The sequence below is a fragment of the Hippocampus comes genome, unplaced genomic scaffold, assembly GCF_001891065.2.
Source record: "Hippocampus comes isolate QL1 unplaced genomic scaffold, H_comes_QL1_v1.1 scaffold207, whole genome shotgun sequence".
Lineage (NCBI taxonomy): Eukaryota > Metazoa > Chordata > Actinopteri > Syngnathiformes > Syngnathidae > Hippocampus > Hippocampus comes.
The window spans coordinates 678,506-692,746 of record NW_017805146.1 but is presented as its reverse complement, the minus strand read 5'-3'; the positions used below and the strand labels follow the sequence as shown (position 1 = coordinate 692,746).

General features: G+C 47.6%; 1 protein-coding gene and 1 long non-coding RNA gene across 2 annotated transcripts in view; one reads left to right on the top strand and one right to left on the bottom strand.

The window, feature by feature from the left end:
* cgnb (cingulin b) overlaps positions 1–14,235 on the bottom strand; it is a 17,867-nt gene extending 3,632 nt beyond the window's left edge. Inside the window, exons 1-16 of the mRNA XM_019867755.1 lie at positions 13,472–14,235; positions 9,752–10,761; positions 9,597–9,676; positions 9,437–9,506; positions 7,345–7,430; positions 7,062–7,194; positions 6,603–6,815; positions 5,384–5,532; positions 3,801–3,906; positions 3,078–3,278; positions 2,560–2,649; positions 1,606–1,860; positions 1,368–1,538; positions 880–1,041; positions 498–587; positions 338–421 (exon numbers count right to left, since the gene is read on the bottom strand). Coding sequence (XP_019723314.1) covers positions 338–421; positions 498–587; positions 880–1,041; positions 1,368–1,538; positions 1,606–1,860; positions 2,560–2,649; positions 3,078–3,278; positions 3,801–3,906; positions 5,384–5,532; positions 6,603–6,815; positions 7,062–7,194; positions 7,345–7,430; positions 9,437–9,506; positions 9,597–9,676; positions 9,752–10,741 — 2,880 coding nt within the window. The 5' untranslated portion in view covers positions 10,742–10,761; positions 13,472–14,235. The remainder of the gene's footprint in view (positions 1–337; positions 422–497; positions 588–879; positions 1,042–1,367; positions 1,539–1,605; positions 1,861–2,559; positions 2,650–3,077; positions 3,279–3,800; positions 3,907–5,383; positions 5,533–6,602; positions 6,816–7,061; positions 7,195–7,344; positions 7,431–9,436; positions 9,507–9,596; positions 9,677–9,751; positions 10,762–13,471) is intronic.
* On the top strand, positions 3,913–4,589 carry LOC109514659 (uncharacterized). The gene is made up of 2 exons (XR_002168025.1): positions 3,913–4,127; positions 4,178–4,589. It is a non-coding gene; the product is annotated as an uncharacterized LOC109514659 (long non-coding RNA).
* Positions 14,236–14,241: the final 6 nt, after the last annotated feature.

Genomic DNA, 14,241 nt, shown 5'->3' with positions numbered 1-14,241 from the left:
GCGCGGCGATGCCGGCCGAGGGTCTCGTCTGTCCCTCCATGTCGGCCACGCGCGACTTCAGCTCCTTCACCTGCACGGATACGCGGACGTCGGGAAAGGACCACAAATCGGGCGCCACCATTTGTGTTTTTTTTTTTTTTTTTTTGTTTTGGCTCACCTGCCTCTCAATGGCACTTTTGTCCATCTCTAGGTCATGTCGGGCCGAGCGCTCTTGCATCAGCTCGGAGCGGAGCTGGTCCACCTGAAAGGCAAAAAGTGTGCAAGTCAACGACAGCACTTGGCAAATAACATGACTGAGTGAAGCTGTTTTTTTTTTTTTTTTTTTGTTTTGGCTCACCTGCCTCTCAATGGCACTTTTGTCCATCTCTAGGTCATGTCGGGCCGAGCGCTCTTGCATCAGCTCGGAGCGGAGCTGGTCCACCTGAAAGGCAAAAAGTGTGCAAGTCAACGACAGCACTTGGCAAATAACATGACTGAGTGAAGCTGTTCTGCTGGACCTGATCTCGACTGCGCGTGATGCGATCGTTCAAAAGCTCAACGCCGCTCCGCTCCTCGTCCAACTCGATCTCCAGCGTCTTGATCTTGTCCTGGCAACATACGGCAAACACAGCACATTAGCATGGTGCCCGTTGATATACTGAATTGCAGATTGGTGGCAGCAGGAACTTCTTGTCCAAAGTGTCCACACACACTAAAAAATTTAGAGCCACCCCCAAAAAAGTTGTAATGCAAGAAAAATCTGGTGGGTTTGACGGAGGTATATGGTTGTTCTAAGTGCAGGACGCACGTGGCGACGAATTTGGGCACAGCATCTATGAGAGGTTCCGAACATGTAAGATGGGTCACTCCTTGTCCGTCACCCTGCTTGGCCCCCCTCACCTCCAGGCCCCTGATCTCACGGTTGCGGTCCGTATGCGTTCCCTTCTGCGACTCCAGCTCGCTCTCCAAGTGCTTGAGACGGTTGCTGAGCAGGTCTCGCTCCAGCTGAGCGCCGTCTCGCTCCTCGCTGCAGCTCAGCAGTTCCTTCTTCAGCCGCGACACCTGAAGCCACAGACAGCAGCACCTCAGTGGCACAAGTACGTTTTCTTTATTTTAGTTTTGTATTTCAGTGGGGACCGACTCATGGAACAAGTCTGGCAGTGAGCAAATTTTTGGAGAAAGCGCTCAGTCAATTTTGTTGAACGAACTTCTCCACACCCACCGAAGAGTGTGGGAGTAATTTCCTTGTATGTGGCCATCCATTTCATGACATTGTCATTGCCTATGTATGGCCATGCGAAAAAGTGTCAGGCAATGCGAGTCGCGCAGTCATCCCCCAACAATGGGAACGTTCCCGTTTTTGGGAACGTCCGCATCCAAGTCCTGACCTCCTCCTGCTGAGTCTTGAGGTTGCTCAGTGCCCTCTGCAGCTCGGCCATGCGGTCCTTGTTGTTGCGCTGCGCCTCCAACAAGTCCTTCCTGGCGCGCTCCCTGGACTCATCCAGCTGCGTCTGCAGGGCGGCCACCGATTGACGGGAGTCGCCCATCACCACCTCCACCTGTACGCGGGACGCTCACATGAACACCCGCCGAGGCAGAGCGCGGGCAAAGGCACGTCGGCAAAACCTCTTTGTTCATCTTCTCCAACGCTCGGTCCAGGAGCCTCTTCTGCTCCTCCAGGTCGGCCTTGCTGCGCCGCAGGGCCTCGCGCTCCAGGTCCCGCTCCTCCAGGCGGCGGCTCAGCTCGTCCCTCTCCTTGCTCAGGCGCGACGTCCCTCGCTTGGCCTCCTCCAGCTGGGACTTGAGGGAGCGGTTCTCGTCCTCCAGGGCCTCGATCGCCTCCTCGGCCTCGGGGCTCCTGGCAGCGCTGGAGTGCAGCCTCTGCAGGGGGCGGGCGGGGGGGGGGGGGTTCCCATTCGTTAGGGTTCAACTCAACTCGTTTACCACACGAGTAAGCCTTCCGCACTTTAATTCACCCGCTGTTTGTGTATGTTTTTTCCCTGAATAAAGTCGTAACTTTAGGTTGATCGTTGGGATTTCTTTTCAGAAGTTCACTAGAGAGAATCTGGCTTATATCACATCAAAAAACAGAAATATTTTACAAGAAAAAATGTTGCGATGTGAATACATCACAAGGCCCCCAAAAAATAGTTTGGGTGCTTCCGTCGCTGCTGCTGTTTTTGGTCAAAACCGAAATGGGTTCATTCAACATAAAACCTCCTTCACCATCATGGGGAAAGGGGAGACGTTTATTTGTCTGAATTCAAAGACGCTAGTTGAGGAAAATACAAAGGTTGAATTTCCACAAACAAATGAAACCCAAGTGTGATGAGCCATTTTGGGCGTCATTTTCACTGGATTGACATGTGCTCTCAATCTGTTTCTGCTCCATATCAGTTTCCAAACAGAAGATTATTTTGCATCGAAGAGAGGGATTATTTACCCGGCCTCATTCTTTGCTGGAAATAGAGTGCGCGGGAGGCTGTTTGTTTTTCTATTGTACAGTACGGGCATTTACATAATGGCGTGTGTGTTGTGGGTGCAGCTCGGCCGCGCTTTCGCCGCGGCCGCAGCGAGTACCATGCGGGCGATCCTCTCTCGGAGGCGAGCGTTTGTTTCCTGGAGCTCCATGTTGGTGCTGTGATCCGCCACGGAAGAAGCCGAAGACGCCTGCACACAAGACAGCAAATGATTCTCTTGGTCAGTCAATCACGTCTTGCGTACTTTGCACACTTTGGACGGTACGACTGAGCAGCCCGGCAGCCAAATGCCACGAATTGAGGTAAAATCGACATCGATTGTTATGAGGAAGCCGAAATGTTGTTATTTGAGCAAAATCTCACCAGAAGACCAGAAGGCAAAACATGCTTCAATACAAGAACGAACATTTCAACTGAACGTGAAAGACTGTCATGATATTCAGAGATAAATGTGACAGGGGAAAAAATCTAATGCGGGAACAAAAAAGGTGTCACTTGATGGGAACTTTTTTTCTCTGATTTCAGAGTTACAATTTTTCTGGGAAAAATAATGTTGAGATGTAAAACGAGAGTGGTTGGGATAGACAGATCCATTTAGGAGCGAATGGTGTCGCTCACCTCTTTGGCTTTCTGGAGGGCCTTCTCCAGCTCGGCCTTCTGCGCCTCCATGTCGGCGATCTGCGCCAGGAGCCGGGCCTCGCGCTCGCCGCTCTCTCTCTCCAGGGCTTCCAGAGTCTCGCTCTGGTCGCGCAGGGCGGCCCTCTGCTCCTCCGCTGCCATGCGGGCCTGGTGCAGATCGTCCAGGCAACGCTGAAGCTCCTTGAGGATGAGGATGAATGGGTGGGTGGGCGTACAAAAGACTGGGGAGCACTTGAATAACGGGGTGGGAAAGCCCTTAGAAATCCACTCTGAACTTGGGACTTCCTTACGATTTGCTCAAAGATATCGGAGCAACCGCCAAGTATCAGGCTTGCCAGATAGTGAGTACAAATAATTATTTCAAAAGAATATTTTTCGGGTCATGAGGGCATACATTTCTTGTTTGGCTTTTCACGGGACTTTACATCAGAAATGAAAATTTGACATCAGCACCAGGCTGACCGCTTTGAACAATTCTATGATGTTTAAAAACATGGTTCAGAGTTGTGTTTCCATGATTTCCAATGAAGAAATTTGCTTCGAAATCCGAGGACGACTTCAACTTTAAAGTATTGAGAGTAGTGTCAGCGTGCCGGATATTGATGGTACAATTTGTATTGCAACATCCTTAACGAACTACTTGTAAACATGATCAAAACATACGCTGGCCGAAAAGAGTCGTTCGATCCGCGTTTGCGTTACCTCGTCCGACGAGGGCGAGCTCTGCTCGTGCACAGCGAGCTGCGAGTCCTGGACTTCCTTCAGTTTGCTTTCAAACTCTCCTTTTTCCAACTGACACTTCAGCAGCCTGCGGGCCAGACCACAACACAGTTTTTGAGGACGCTCACGGTTAAAATAAGCCGGCGAAACGCAGCATTCACACTGCAAGACCGCAAAAAGGAAAACACACAGACAGACACACACACACTCAAAGGGGACATACTGTGGAAAATGACAATGGGGTGCGGGGAGGAATCGCAATTCGATGAGAAAGGTTTTATGATGGGAAAGAAGATATTTTAACGATGGGTGAAAGCGTAGCAGAATTGAAGTCGCTCTCAGCATAGCCTTCAGAAAAGGTGAGCAGTATGGAAACATGTTTCGGGTAATACTTGGCCAGGCGCACATTTATAGGACACCTATTTCAATTACGACAGAGAAAAAGGTGCACACTATGTCTCCTTTAAGGGCTGCAGCACAAACGGGGTGAAGCGGTTGGTCTGGAGTTCACTTACCTTTTTATTGTTACCAATTTCAAAATTATTTCAAGAGGGGACGAGAGGGGGATTGGGTTTGTGAATGGAGTTAGCTACTCATGGGAGCTCAACACTCTCACACGTGCCCCCCAAAATCTCTAAAATGACAGCTCGTCTGATTTGAAACTACGTCTACGCAGAGCCACACAAACACGCTCTCTAAGTTCTCACATGGGCCCGCCGGAGTGCGTCCGCGTCCTGCCGGATGAAAAGTGCACGTGTTAAAAATAGAAAAGAGCAAACGGAGACTTCGATCAAAGCACCGAATAGCATCTCCGCCGATGCCTCTTTGAACTGTGAGATATTAAAAATGGACCCGAAAAGAAAAACATCAAAACGAGAAGTCGCTTGATGTGGGGCCAAGGCCGCAATGCGTTTTGACAACTTAGTGGAAGAAGTAAACAGCAAATGTACAGAAAGGCCCGCTCCAAAAGAAAACACGGAATACATCAAGGAGAATATACATGAATGCTCATACGGGACAGATTAGTGCAGTATTTGTTTATGTTCAGTTCATCTTCACAGATAGACTGTTCAAAAACGCAAAATAACAACAGTGATGAGTATCGCTCAAGAGTTTAAGGCGAATGAAGAAAAACCCGTTGGATGAGGAACATTTGGTCATGCTCCAAGATAATTTGTGTTTGTGTTTTGCTTTTTATTTTTACAATTTAGCAAAGCTGTAATGATAACTGCAGGAATGGAAATGCATTTGTATTGGGTTATTTTTATGGAAATACACTCCAATGATAAGACCAAGTCCAATCATAATTATATCATGAGCAAAATGGGGTGATCATTTTAGGAGGATTTTTTTTTTTTTTTTTTTTTAGTTTAATTTAGAAAAAGTGTCACCAACGTTTGATGATTAAATATGATTAAAGATAAAAAAAATGGCAGATTCTTAAAATTGTAATTATTCATTGCATTCCAATTTGGGAAATGATGAGATTCTTTTACGACGTTTTGGAGACATAGCTCCTCTTCCAGTGGAGTGGAACAGAGACAAATGATGCAAGCGGGGCTCACGTTTGTTGCGTTTGTTGCAGCTCTTGCGAGGTGGCGTCCAGCTGCGACTTCCAGTGCTCTCCTTGATCCCTGCAGCTGTCCAGCTCCTCCTCCAGGCTCACCAGGGTTGCGTTGACGTGCTCGCGCTCCTGCTCGATCTGTTCCTGTGACTAACAAAAGATAGCAAACAGATACAACTTTATTTCTCTCGAGGAGGAATTATGTCACGCTTCCAATAAACATGAACCGCGTGACCCACATCAGCTAGTGGTAAATAGTCAAGCTAAACAAGATATTAAGAGTCGGGGCAGGGGAGGGCGGTGTGGTGGGGGAGGGGGTAGGAGAAGTATTACTTCAAAAATAACTTCCAAAATAGATATTACAATTAAGAAAAATAGACAAATGGGAAAAATAGAACAAAAAAGGACAAACATAAAAAATGAAAAAAAAAACACTGAACAGTACAAACAAAAAGTACACAATTATGAAGAACTCCCCCAATTAATAAGTTTCAAAATATTTGACATATCAACAAAAAATAAACATTACAAAAAAATATATCAAATATTCTCAAATACAATAAAACATAATTCTCAAAAATATTTGGCAAGATTAAGAAAAACACATAAATTGGCGTAAAATACAAATAAATATTTATAAAAAATATTTGTTATATATATCTATATATATATATAGATATATATATATATGGAAAAAAATATGAGATGGGTGGCGGGGGGCTGACAAAAAGTAAAGCCTATTTGCGTGCACTCGCTTGCACTAGTTTAGTTCCTTGGAACAGAGCGTCAAGTAATAAATTTGGATCATGAGTCACACGCTGCTTCACCAAGACGTGGCACATAGAGATCGTTCTGATTTGAAAACGCAGCCCAAGTTTGATTTTTCTTCCACGGGCAGACGTCGGCTTCCTGTACCGCATGTAAAAATGCACCTTGATAAGAATGAGATGCGCAACTGTCAAAAGTGTCTGCCTGCTGCTTTTTCCTCCCCGACTGTGCTTTTTACCGCGCGACACATCTCCTCCGATCGAGCCTTCACACTCAGCCTCACACGTTCTAGAAATAGCGGGCGCAAAGCGAATCCCAAAATCCGCCGCGAGGAGAATGATGAAAAGTTTTCCGGCAGCGATCACAAATGGCGGGATTCTCTTTGGAGAGCCGAGCACGAAGCCCGAGTGCCTTTTCGTCGACTCGGGAGTCGAGCAATGACGCCGGCGCACCTGCGTGAGCTGCTCCATGGTCTTCCTGAGGTTGTTCATGTCCAGTCCGTACTGCTCCCTGAGCATCTCCATCTCGCGGTCGTGACACTCCACCTCCTCCTTGAGCGCCCCCTTCAGGGCCGTCAGCTCGCGCCCGCGCTGCCGCAGCGTCTCATCCTGATGCCGGCGCCGCGCCGACGCTTCGGCCAGCTCTGCCCGCAGGCTCGCCACGTCCTGACGCCACACAAAACCGCTCAGATCGGCGATAATAATGCTAATTTGGTGAATAGCCATGTCATAGTTGTTGCATCATCATGTTTTCCATCGCTATACTTTTTTTGATTCACTTTTAACTTTTGCGCAATACATTTTAAAACTTCATTTGAAATCACATATTTCAAGCGATAAATTCACGATCTGTAATTTTTCAAATTGATCTGCTGTATGCACACAAATTGGGCAGAAGGTTTGCGTCAGTACCGTCCTCAGCGAGTCGGGGTGGGACGCCGTTTCCGAGACCCTCCTGAGCGCCTCCTGGAGCTCGGCCAGTTGATCTTCCTGCAGACGAAGGCGAGACTCGGCCATCTCTCGACCGAGGCGCTCCTCGGTCAACCTACACACACACACAGGCAGACAGGCAGGGGCCATTGGACTTTTTTTAGTCATATATGTGTGGGCTAAATGCTTGTCGGGATCAATATCGGGCCGTAAGTTGACTTGGACTGAACACATCTTACATACTACATACTACAGCCGTCCTTACTCTTCATGGGCTCGCTGCAGCTGCTTCTTGCAGTGAGCGAGTTGCTCCTCGAGCTCCACGGTGTTACATTTCTTCTGGAGTCCATCCTTTTGCACACAGACATAGCACAGTCTAAGTCTGGAGTCAACCTCGCGCATGCATTATTCGCTCTGTATTATCTGTCTTGGTTCCTTTCTTCGCCCTAGTTTCTTTGAGCATCTTGTGGAGAACCGGTCAGACCGGCGGCGTGCTGTGAATTTGTTAAAGACAAACACACACACACACACACACACACACACACACACACACACACAGAAACGCGCACACGACTGGCAAGCGTACTTAGGTGTCACTCGCCCACTCCCGCCCCCATTTTTCAAGGCTGCAGAAGGAGATCCATACACGCGCTTGTCCTCCTACACACTCACTACAGTAACACACACACACACACACAAACATTGAAACAAAAAGTGTCTTGCTCCTCAGGGCACCTTCATCTTTGCCCCTTTTTTTTAAAAAGAGATCTGCATTTTGGGGGAGATTTAAAACAATTCCTCAGTGCCTCAGAATGAAGAAAGAATAAAAGCATACCCGCTTCAAATCGCTCAGTTTTGTGCGGGCGTTTCAGTCATTAAAATGCCAAATATGGCTTTTGTTACGGGGGGCCTAAGCTCTCTTTTCCCAAATTTAGTCACTTGATTATTGTGTAATTGGAGGCTTCTGGAGACCGCGGGCAGTCTCAGAGCATGAGATTTGAAGCATCCAGCCTGTAAATAAATAGTGAGTAGCAAGCACTGACTTAACCATGGAGAAAAATTGGAAAACTCGAGCCCAGATTGTGTTCTTTTCCCACTGTAATGATGAAGCATGATGTCACACAAAGCAAACGAGTTGTGTAACCCAACACTCTGGCATCAGTGGGGCAGACAAACAAACCACAGTGTCAGCGGCGAACATAACACTGCAGTAAACACACACACACACACACACACACACACACACACACACACACACACACACACGCACACACACACACACACACACACACACACACACACACACGAGGGGCATATTCGGGAAGGATCACAAAGCGGAGATAGAGTAGTCCAAGGTCCTTACAATCCATTTATCCCCACAGGAAATGATGTATAATTTGTTCCCTGGCACAATTGTCTCCAAGAATTGAATAATGCGCACTTTACGTAACACAAATGCCAACTTCATCGTTTGGGTAATGAGTACACTGGTACATTAAAAATGCAAAAACCGTGTGGGCGGCCACAAAGAACACCGGGCCACTTCAGGACCCGCCTGTGTTCGAGAAAAGCCCCCCCGGCAAGTGCCCGGTTCCAATCCACCTGAAATATTAATGCCTCTCAATAACCGGGCATTTGCATGGTTGCTAGGCGACCAGGGACAACACAACGAGGCCATAACGCGCACACTCCAGGGTGGGATATCTGCAAGATTGATGCAGAAACGCGAGCACACTGTTAAGAGTGGCAGCGTGTATTCAGAAGAGCGGCAGTGAGGTTGATCTTAAAGAGCGGCGGGATTGACACGGCCATTAAATCATTGCGTGAGCTGACAAAAGAGGTGTGAGTGAAACAGTGGGCCTCGCTTCATTTGATCACAAAGGGGGACACGTTCCCAGCCATCTGTTTGCTTCATTATGAGCAGAACATTACACCAGACGCACTCTGACCCAAATGCAAAACCTCACCAGCGTCCCGTTTGCTAAATGTTATCTGTCAATTGATTCGCTTCAAGATTTCTTCTTCTTTTTTGCGATGAAGGCATACAGGACGGGTTCGGCCACAATTTCAAGCGAGTGGAAAGCGATTGCTGCTATTCTTTTCGCTATCTTAGGGGAAGGTCTTGCTGACCTGTAAAAATTCAGCTATTTCTCTTCACAGAACGCCCGGCTGGAGAAATGGATGTAAATTACTAACATGGGTACGTCAAGGATGAATGGATTACATCAGTGGCCTGAAAGTATCCGAAAGCAACGAGTCAGACTCGCCAAAGCTACTCTGAAGATTTTGAGTTTTGTGCCAAGACAAGAGCTTAAATCTTGTTAAGTTCATGAAAAAAATTAATAAATCGATCATACCTTCAAGGTGCTGGTCGTCTCGTAAACAATGGCGGTCTTACTTTCGAGGGGTGCTTCAATCTCATTGGTGCTGAAAGGAGACGAAGAGATGTAGGGGATGACTCTTGAGCGGATGACATATTGGAGGGTCTGATCCCAGTGACTTGGTCGACTTGCTTACCCTTCTTTGGCACCGTTGTAAAGAGCTGGTTTGGCTTGAACCTTCTCCCCAGCGAATTTTTGGGTCCTCGGCGGTATCTCCTTGAAGGGGAAAAGTGAGACGTTGGGAGAAAACCCGCTGAGCGGTACAACCACCACCATCTTACTGGATCTTACGGGTTTTTGGCCTCTCTCCTTGGCACTGTACTTTGCCCGTGATGTGAAGCTCATCTGCGGGGCCTCCGGCGGCGCAGCGTCACGACTCGACAAGTCGGAAGACAGAAGGGAACCGTAGGGGTTGAAAGTCGGCGAAGGCAGCGAGGGCCGGGAAGTTTCCTTCCGGGCCTCCAGGCTTTTGGAGCGCTTGCGTTCTTCAAACCTGAGCTGCTGCCGGGCGCCGCTCCGGCCCCTGGTCTGCGGGGTGCCGCCTGGCGTCCTGTTGTTGAATTTATTGATGAGCTTATTGATTGGAGCTAACGAGTTGGTGTCGATGGGCTTCTCGTCGGTCGACGCCCGGGGCTCCGTAGGTGACTCCGGAAGCTGCTTGTCGGCGTATTTGGAAGGGGACCCCGTCAATCCGTTTTGTTTGAACCCCCTGGGTCCGGCAGCGTTCGTCACCTTGACTGGTTTCAACCCGGCTTCATTGTACTCTTCCTCACTAGTCCCATCCCGCTCTTTCTGTGCTTCACTAGCAGCCGCCTTGGCTTGGGGTTCTGCAGTCCTGGCCTCTTCCTCCCCTTGAGTGCCCGCCTGCCCGTCCCCCGGAGGTCTTCTCAAGGGGCTGCGATAGATTTCCCCGTCCTCGTCTTCTGGGGAGTGTGCATGAATCGCACCGGCGGCGTGAGGGGTGATGAACTCCGCTGTACCATTGCTTTTGGGAGCGCCCTTGTACGATGATGAGGGCGCTGCGGGGCCGGTGGCCGGTGTGTTAAGCTGAACGCCGTACGAGTCGCCTTTGGCGCCGTCGTTCAGCACCACGTACGGCTGTCCGGAGATTCCTTGAACACGCACCGCCACCCCATATTTGCTGGCGGGATGGGGCGAGATGGCGTTGCTTCCCCTGGTATTGTCTGGCGGCGCGCCACCCGTGTCGTGGAGGTCCTTGATGAAGCGGATCTGAACGCCGTAGTCCACGACAGGCTTCCTGTCGGCGGATAGTGTGCTCATGTCCACTTTCTGGCTGGCGCCTTTGAAGAAAACGGAAATGCAAACAAGGTGAAGAATTCTGGTTCTGGATCACGCCAGGGGCCGGATTGTAACCCAGCCGATTTCTGACTACATCCTGGGCCGGTCGTCAATCAAACTAGACACTTGCCAATGGGCGGAAATTGCAGCTACCTTTTTGCGCCTTTCAACTCAACTCCCGCGAATGCATGGCTTTCATGTTCAACTACATAGGCCCTCGGCTTCGTAGTAGCATATGTGCTTTTTGTGACATTTATGTACAGTATTGCGCTGTGCATTGATATTTTCTTTTGTTGTAAAATATGTGCCCTTGCTCACTTAAGGTTGGAGAAAACCGCCCTAAAGAATAGCTTTGAATTCCTTCTTAATGGGAGAGATTTATGTTCATGCCACTAGATCACTTTCACCCCACGGGGCATGTTCTGAACATACACCAAAACAACCTCGACACTTTGCTCCCGCAGGCAGGACAAACAAACATTCACGCAAACACAAGTGCTGCTTCGATAACTGACTTGTTTCCAATAGAGCAGTCCAGAGAAATGCTTACACCGTTCTAAGAAGCCTTTTAAGCTTTCGTAAGACTTGGTTCACATCACAGCAGACATGAATGATGCTTTTGCACTGCAGGAGTTTTTTCATGAAGACAATTAATAACCCTTGTGTCTTTCCACTGTCTCATGCCAAAAATGTAAAAAACGCCTTACTCCTGCCAATAACTGTTGCGCAGTCATGTTTTCTGGCATGAATCGAAAACAGTTGGCACTCCTTGGCATGTTCAAGAACAACAAAAGTGGAAGGAAGATGAGTACACCCAGGTCGGGGTAATACTCGTTCCTATTGTTCTGGCCCTGCGGAGCGCAACACACATTCACACACATTTACTCAACACACACACACACATTTACTCACACACACACACACACACACACACACACACACACACACACACCCACACACACACACACACACACACACACACACACACACACACACAAAAGACTCTAATGTCCGCAATGGGCCTCCCCCCCACTCTTTGCCAGACTGTTGTCCAAGGAGTCACTCAGGCGGAGCGTGTTGACTTTGAGTGGCATCAGCGAGAACAGAGCACAAATATTCTCATTTTCACCGTGCAATTATGGCGAAATATCAGAAACGTTGAAAGCCCCTCAGAACTTGGCCAGGATTAATGGAGGAAATGGGCTCGCATAGTTGTGGAAAGTTCTATAGTCAGCATTGTAAGCATACTGATATGCTTTTTCTTTGGCTTTTTTGCCCCTTGCAAAACAACCAGAGGTAGTATACCAGTGAGGGCCAGGATTTGAAACTCCCTGCCTATCTTAATTTCTGATTGCAAAAATGGGATTCCCAGACTAAAGGTCCCAGTTGCGAGCCTCAACAGGAAATTAAGTCTAACCTGCTCTAACTGAACAGTTACAGTGTAACACAAATTACCTTGGGAATCCGGGGAATCAAAGTCAACCTTTGTTTCACTCTCGGTAAAAAACATACAAATTCCATGGATTCCAGACAGTCCCTTTACACACGACGTGGCGCGTGCTTTGCCTTCGGATAGAATACAGAGTGATTAAGAGGACACGGCAGCCACTGAGGAGGACTGCACCCTCACAAGCGGGATGGATGGGCGGATTAGTACAGGATAAGAAGAGAGAGTCTGCTTCTGTTTCTTGATGGACTACCAGGAGCGCCGCGACAACTGTGAACCGAGGCGGGAATGTTGACGAACAGGCCAAGCTGCCCCCTTGCTTCCTTCTCGGGTGCTTCTACTTTCTCCCCTCTACTTCTCTCCAGGGGATTAGAAAGAAAGAGAAGCAAGGTGTTGACTGATAATCAACGACACTGTTAATGGTATCAACAAGGTTAGAATCGCTTGCAATGTTTTGGTGATTTATGTTTGAAGGTTCAACAACAACGCAATGGGGACGAATAATGCGCATCAATAATTAAGGGGGAAGAAAGTGGTTATGTGTCAAATAAGCACATTAAAAAATGGATGCATCTTCTTCCAAGCACATTGATTAAGATCAGAGAAAAAAAATAATACACCCAGCATTGTTTACAGTTTGTGGATTGTCTAATTAAAGAGGGAAAATGCCACAGTGGAGAAGCTATCCTGCTTGGAGTATTCCTTTGGTGTTTTTGTTGAGAAGGGGGGCTAACATTGTACAAAAGATGCAAATTGCAACTCATTAAAATCACCTCAAAGTGAGTCAAATTAAGCCCCACCTTTTTCCAGGGTCAGGATTATTTATGGCTACAAGAGCAGATCAAAGCACATGAAAATTCATCATGAAGCACGCAAGGATTTTAAAAGACTTCAATTCTGTTTGTCTATCTGCTACGGGTCGGTTGCGTCACACCCACCTGTCGGATCAGTCGGTATCGGTGTGCGTCGAAACCACATGAGAAGACAAGTAAACATTCGTTAAGCGCCCTCACATCCCATTTAAAGCTTAGGCTTGCTATAATAATGCCATCTTATCCTAGTTTACGCAACGCGCTGCGATCTAATTAACACAGGGAGTCTGTTTTTTTTTTTTTTGCGTCTGATGACTACGCGGTGGCAACATGAGAATGAAAACATTATATACACACACACATACAGTATATATAAAGACATATACATATACACACACGTTTTAAACATTTAGATAGGAGCATTTACAAAAATGGAATTCTTAGCTAATTTACCTGCACGGAAATAATCCCGAAGCGTCCTCTTGTGATGAGACCGAGGGGACTATCGGAGCTGCCTGCTCGTGGCTGCCAGAGCAACCTGTTGCCAAACACGCCTGCCCTACGTGGCCACGCCTCCGGAGACACGCCATTCGCTGGAGGCTCCGGAAGAAGGCGGTGACTGAGCGCCCTTCATTCAACCGCATCCTGGCATTGATTCAGACAGGTGATGCTTTAGTACAAAATAACATGGAATAACATTTTTAAGCGCTCATACCTGAAAGACAATTTTGAGTCAACCGCGGCATAAACTATACTGCAATAACGCTGGCGAAGCTTAATATTAACACCAGTGGGGACACGTCGGAATAAATAATCAGACAAATGTACAAAAAAATCTTGGCTTTACTTCAATTTTCAATACCTTCCCACACACACCTCATTTCCACCCTTTTATCCCACCAGGTGTTGTTCCTCTCTTACGCTAGAGGGCGCCAGAGCACAGCACAAATATCAACTGGTACAAAAAGCTCAAAATTTCAGAATCGAGACAAAATAAAGAAGAAAGGCAACTTGGGACATTAAATCATGAAAGGATATTATCACTAGAGACAATTATCTCTCTTTTTTTTTCTCTCTCTTGTCATTTGGTGTCCCGGGGAAGGCCAGAATATCAACACGGGACAATTACTGCATTGCTTGAAGATGCGCCACGTTTTCAAAGTATAAGGATGCCCGAAAAGCAGAGTTCACAATTCTAGGACAAAATGGCTAACTTGAATTTC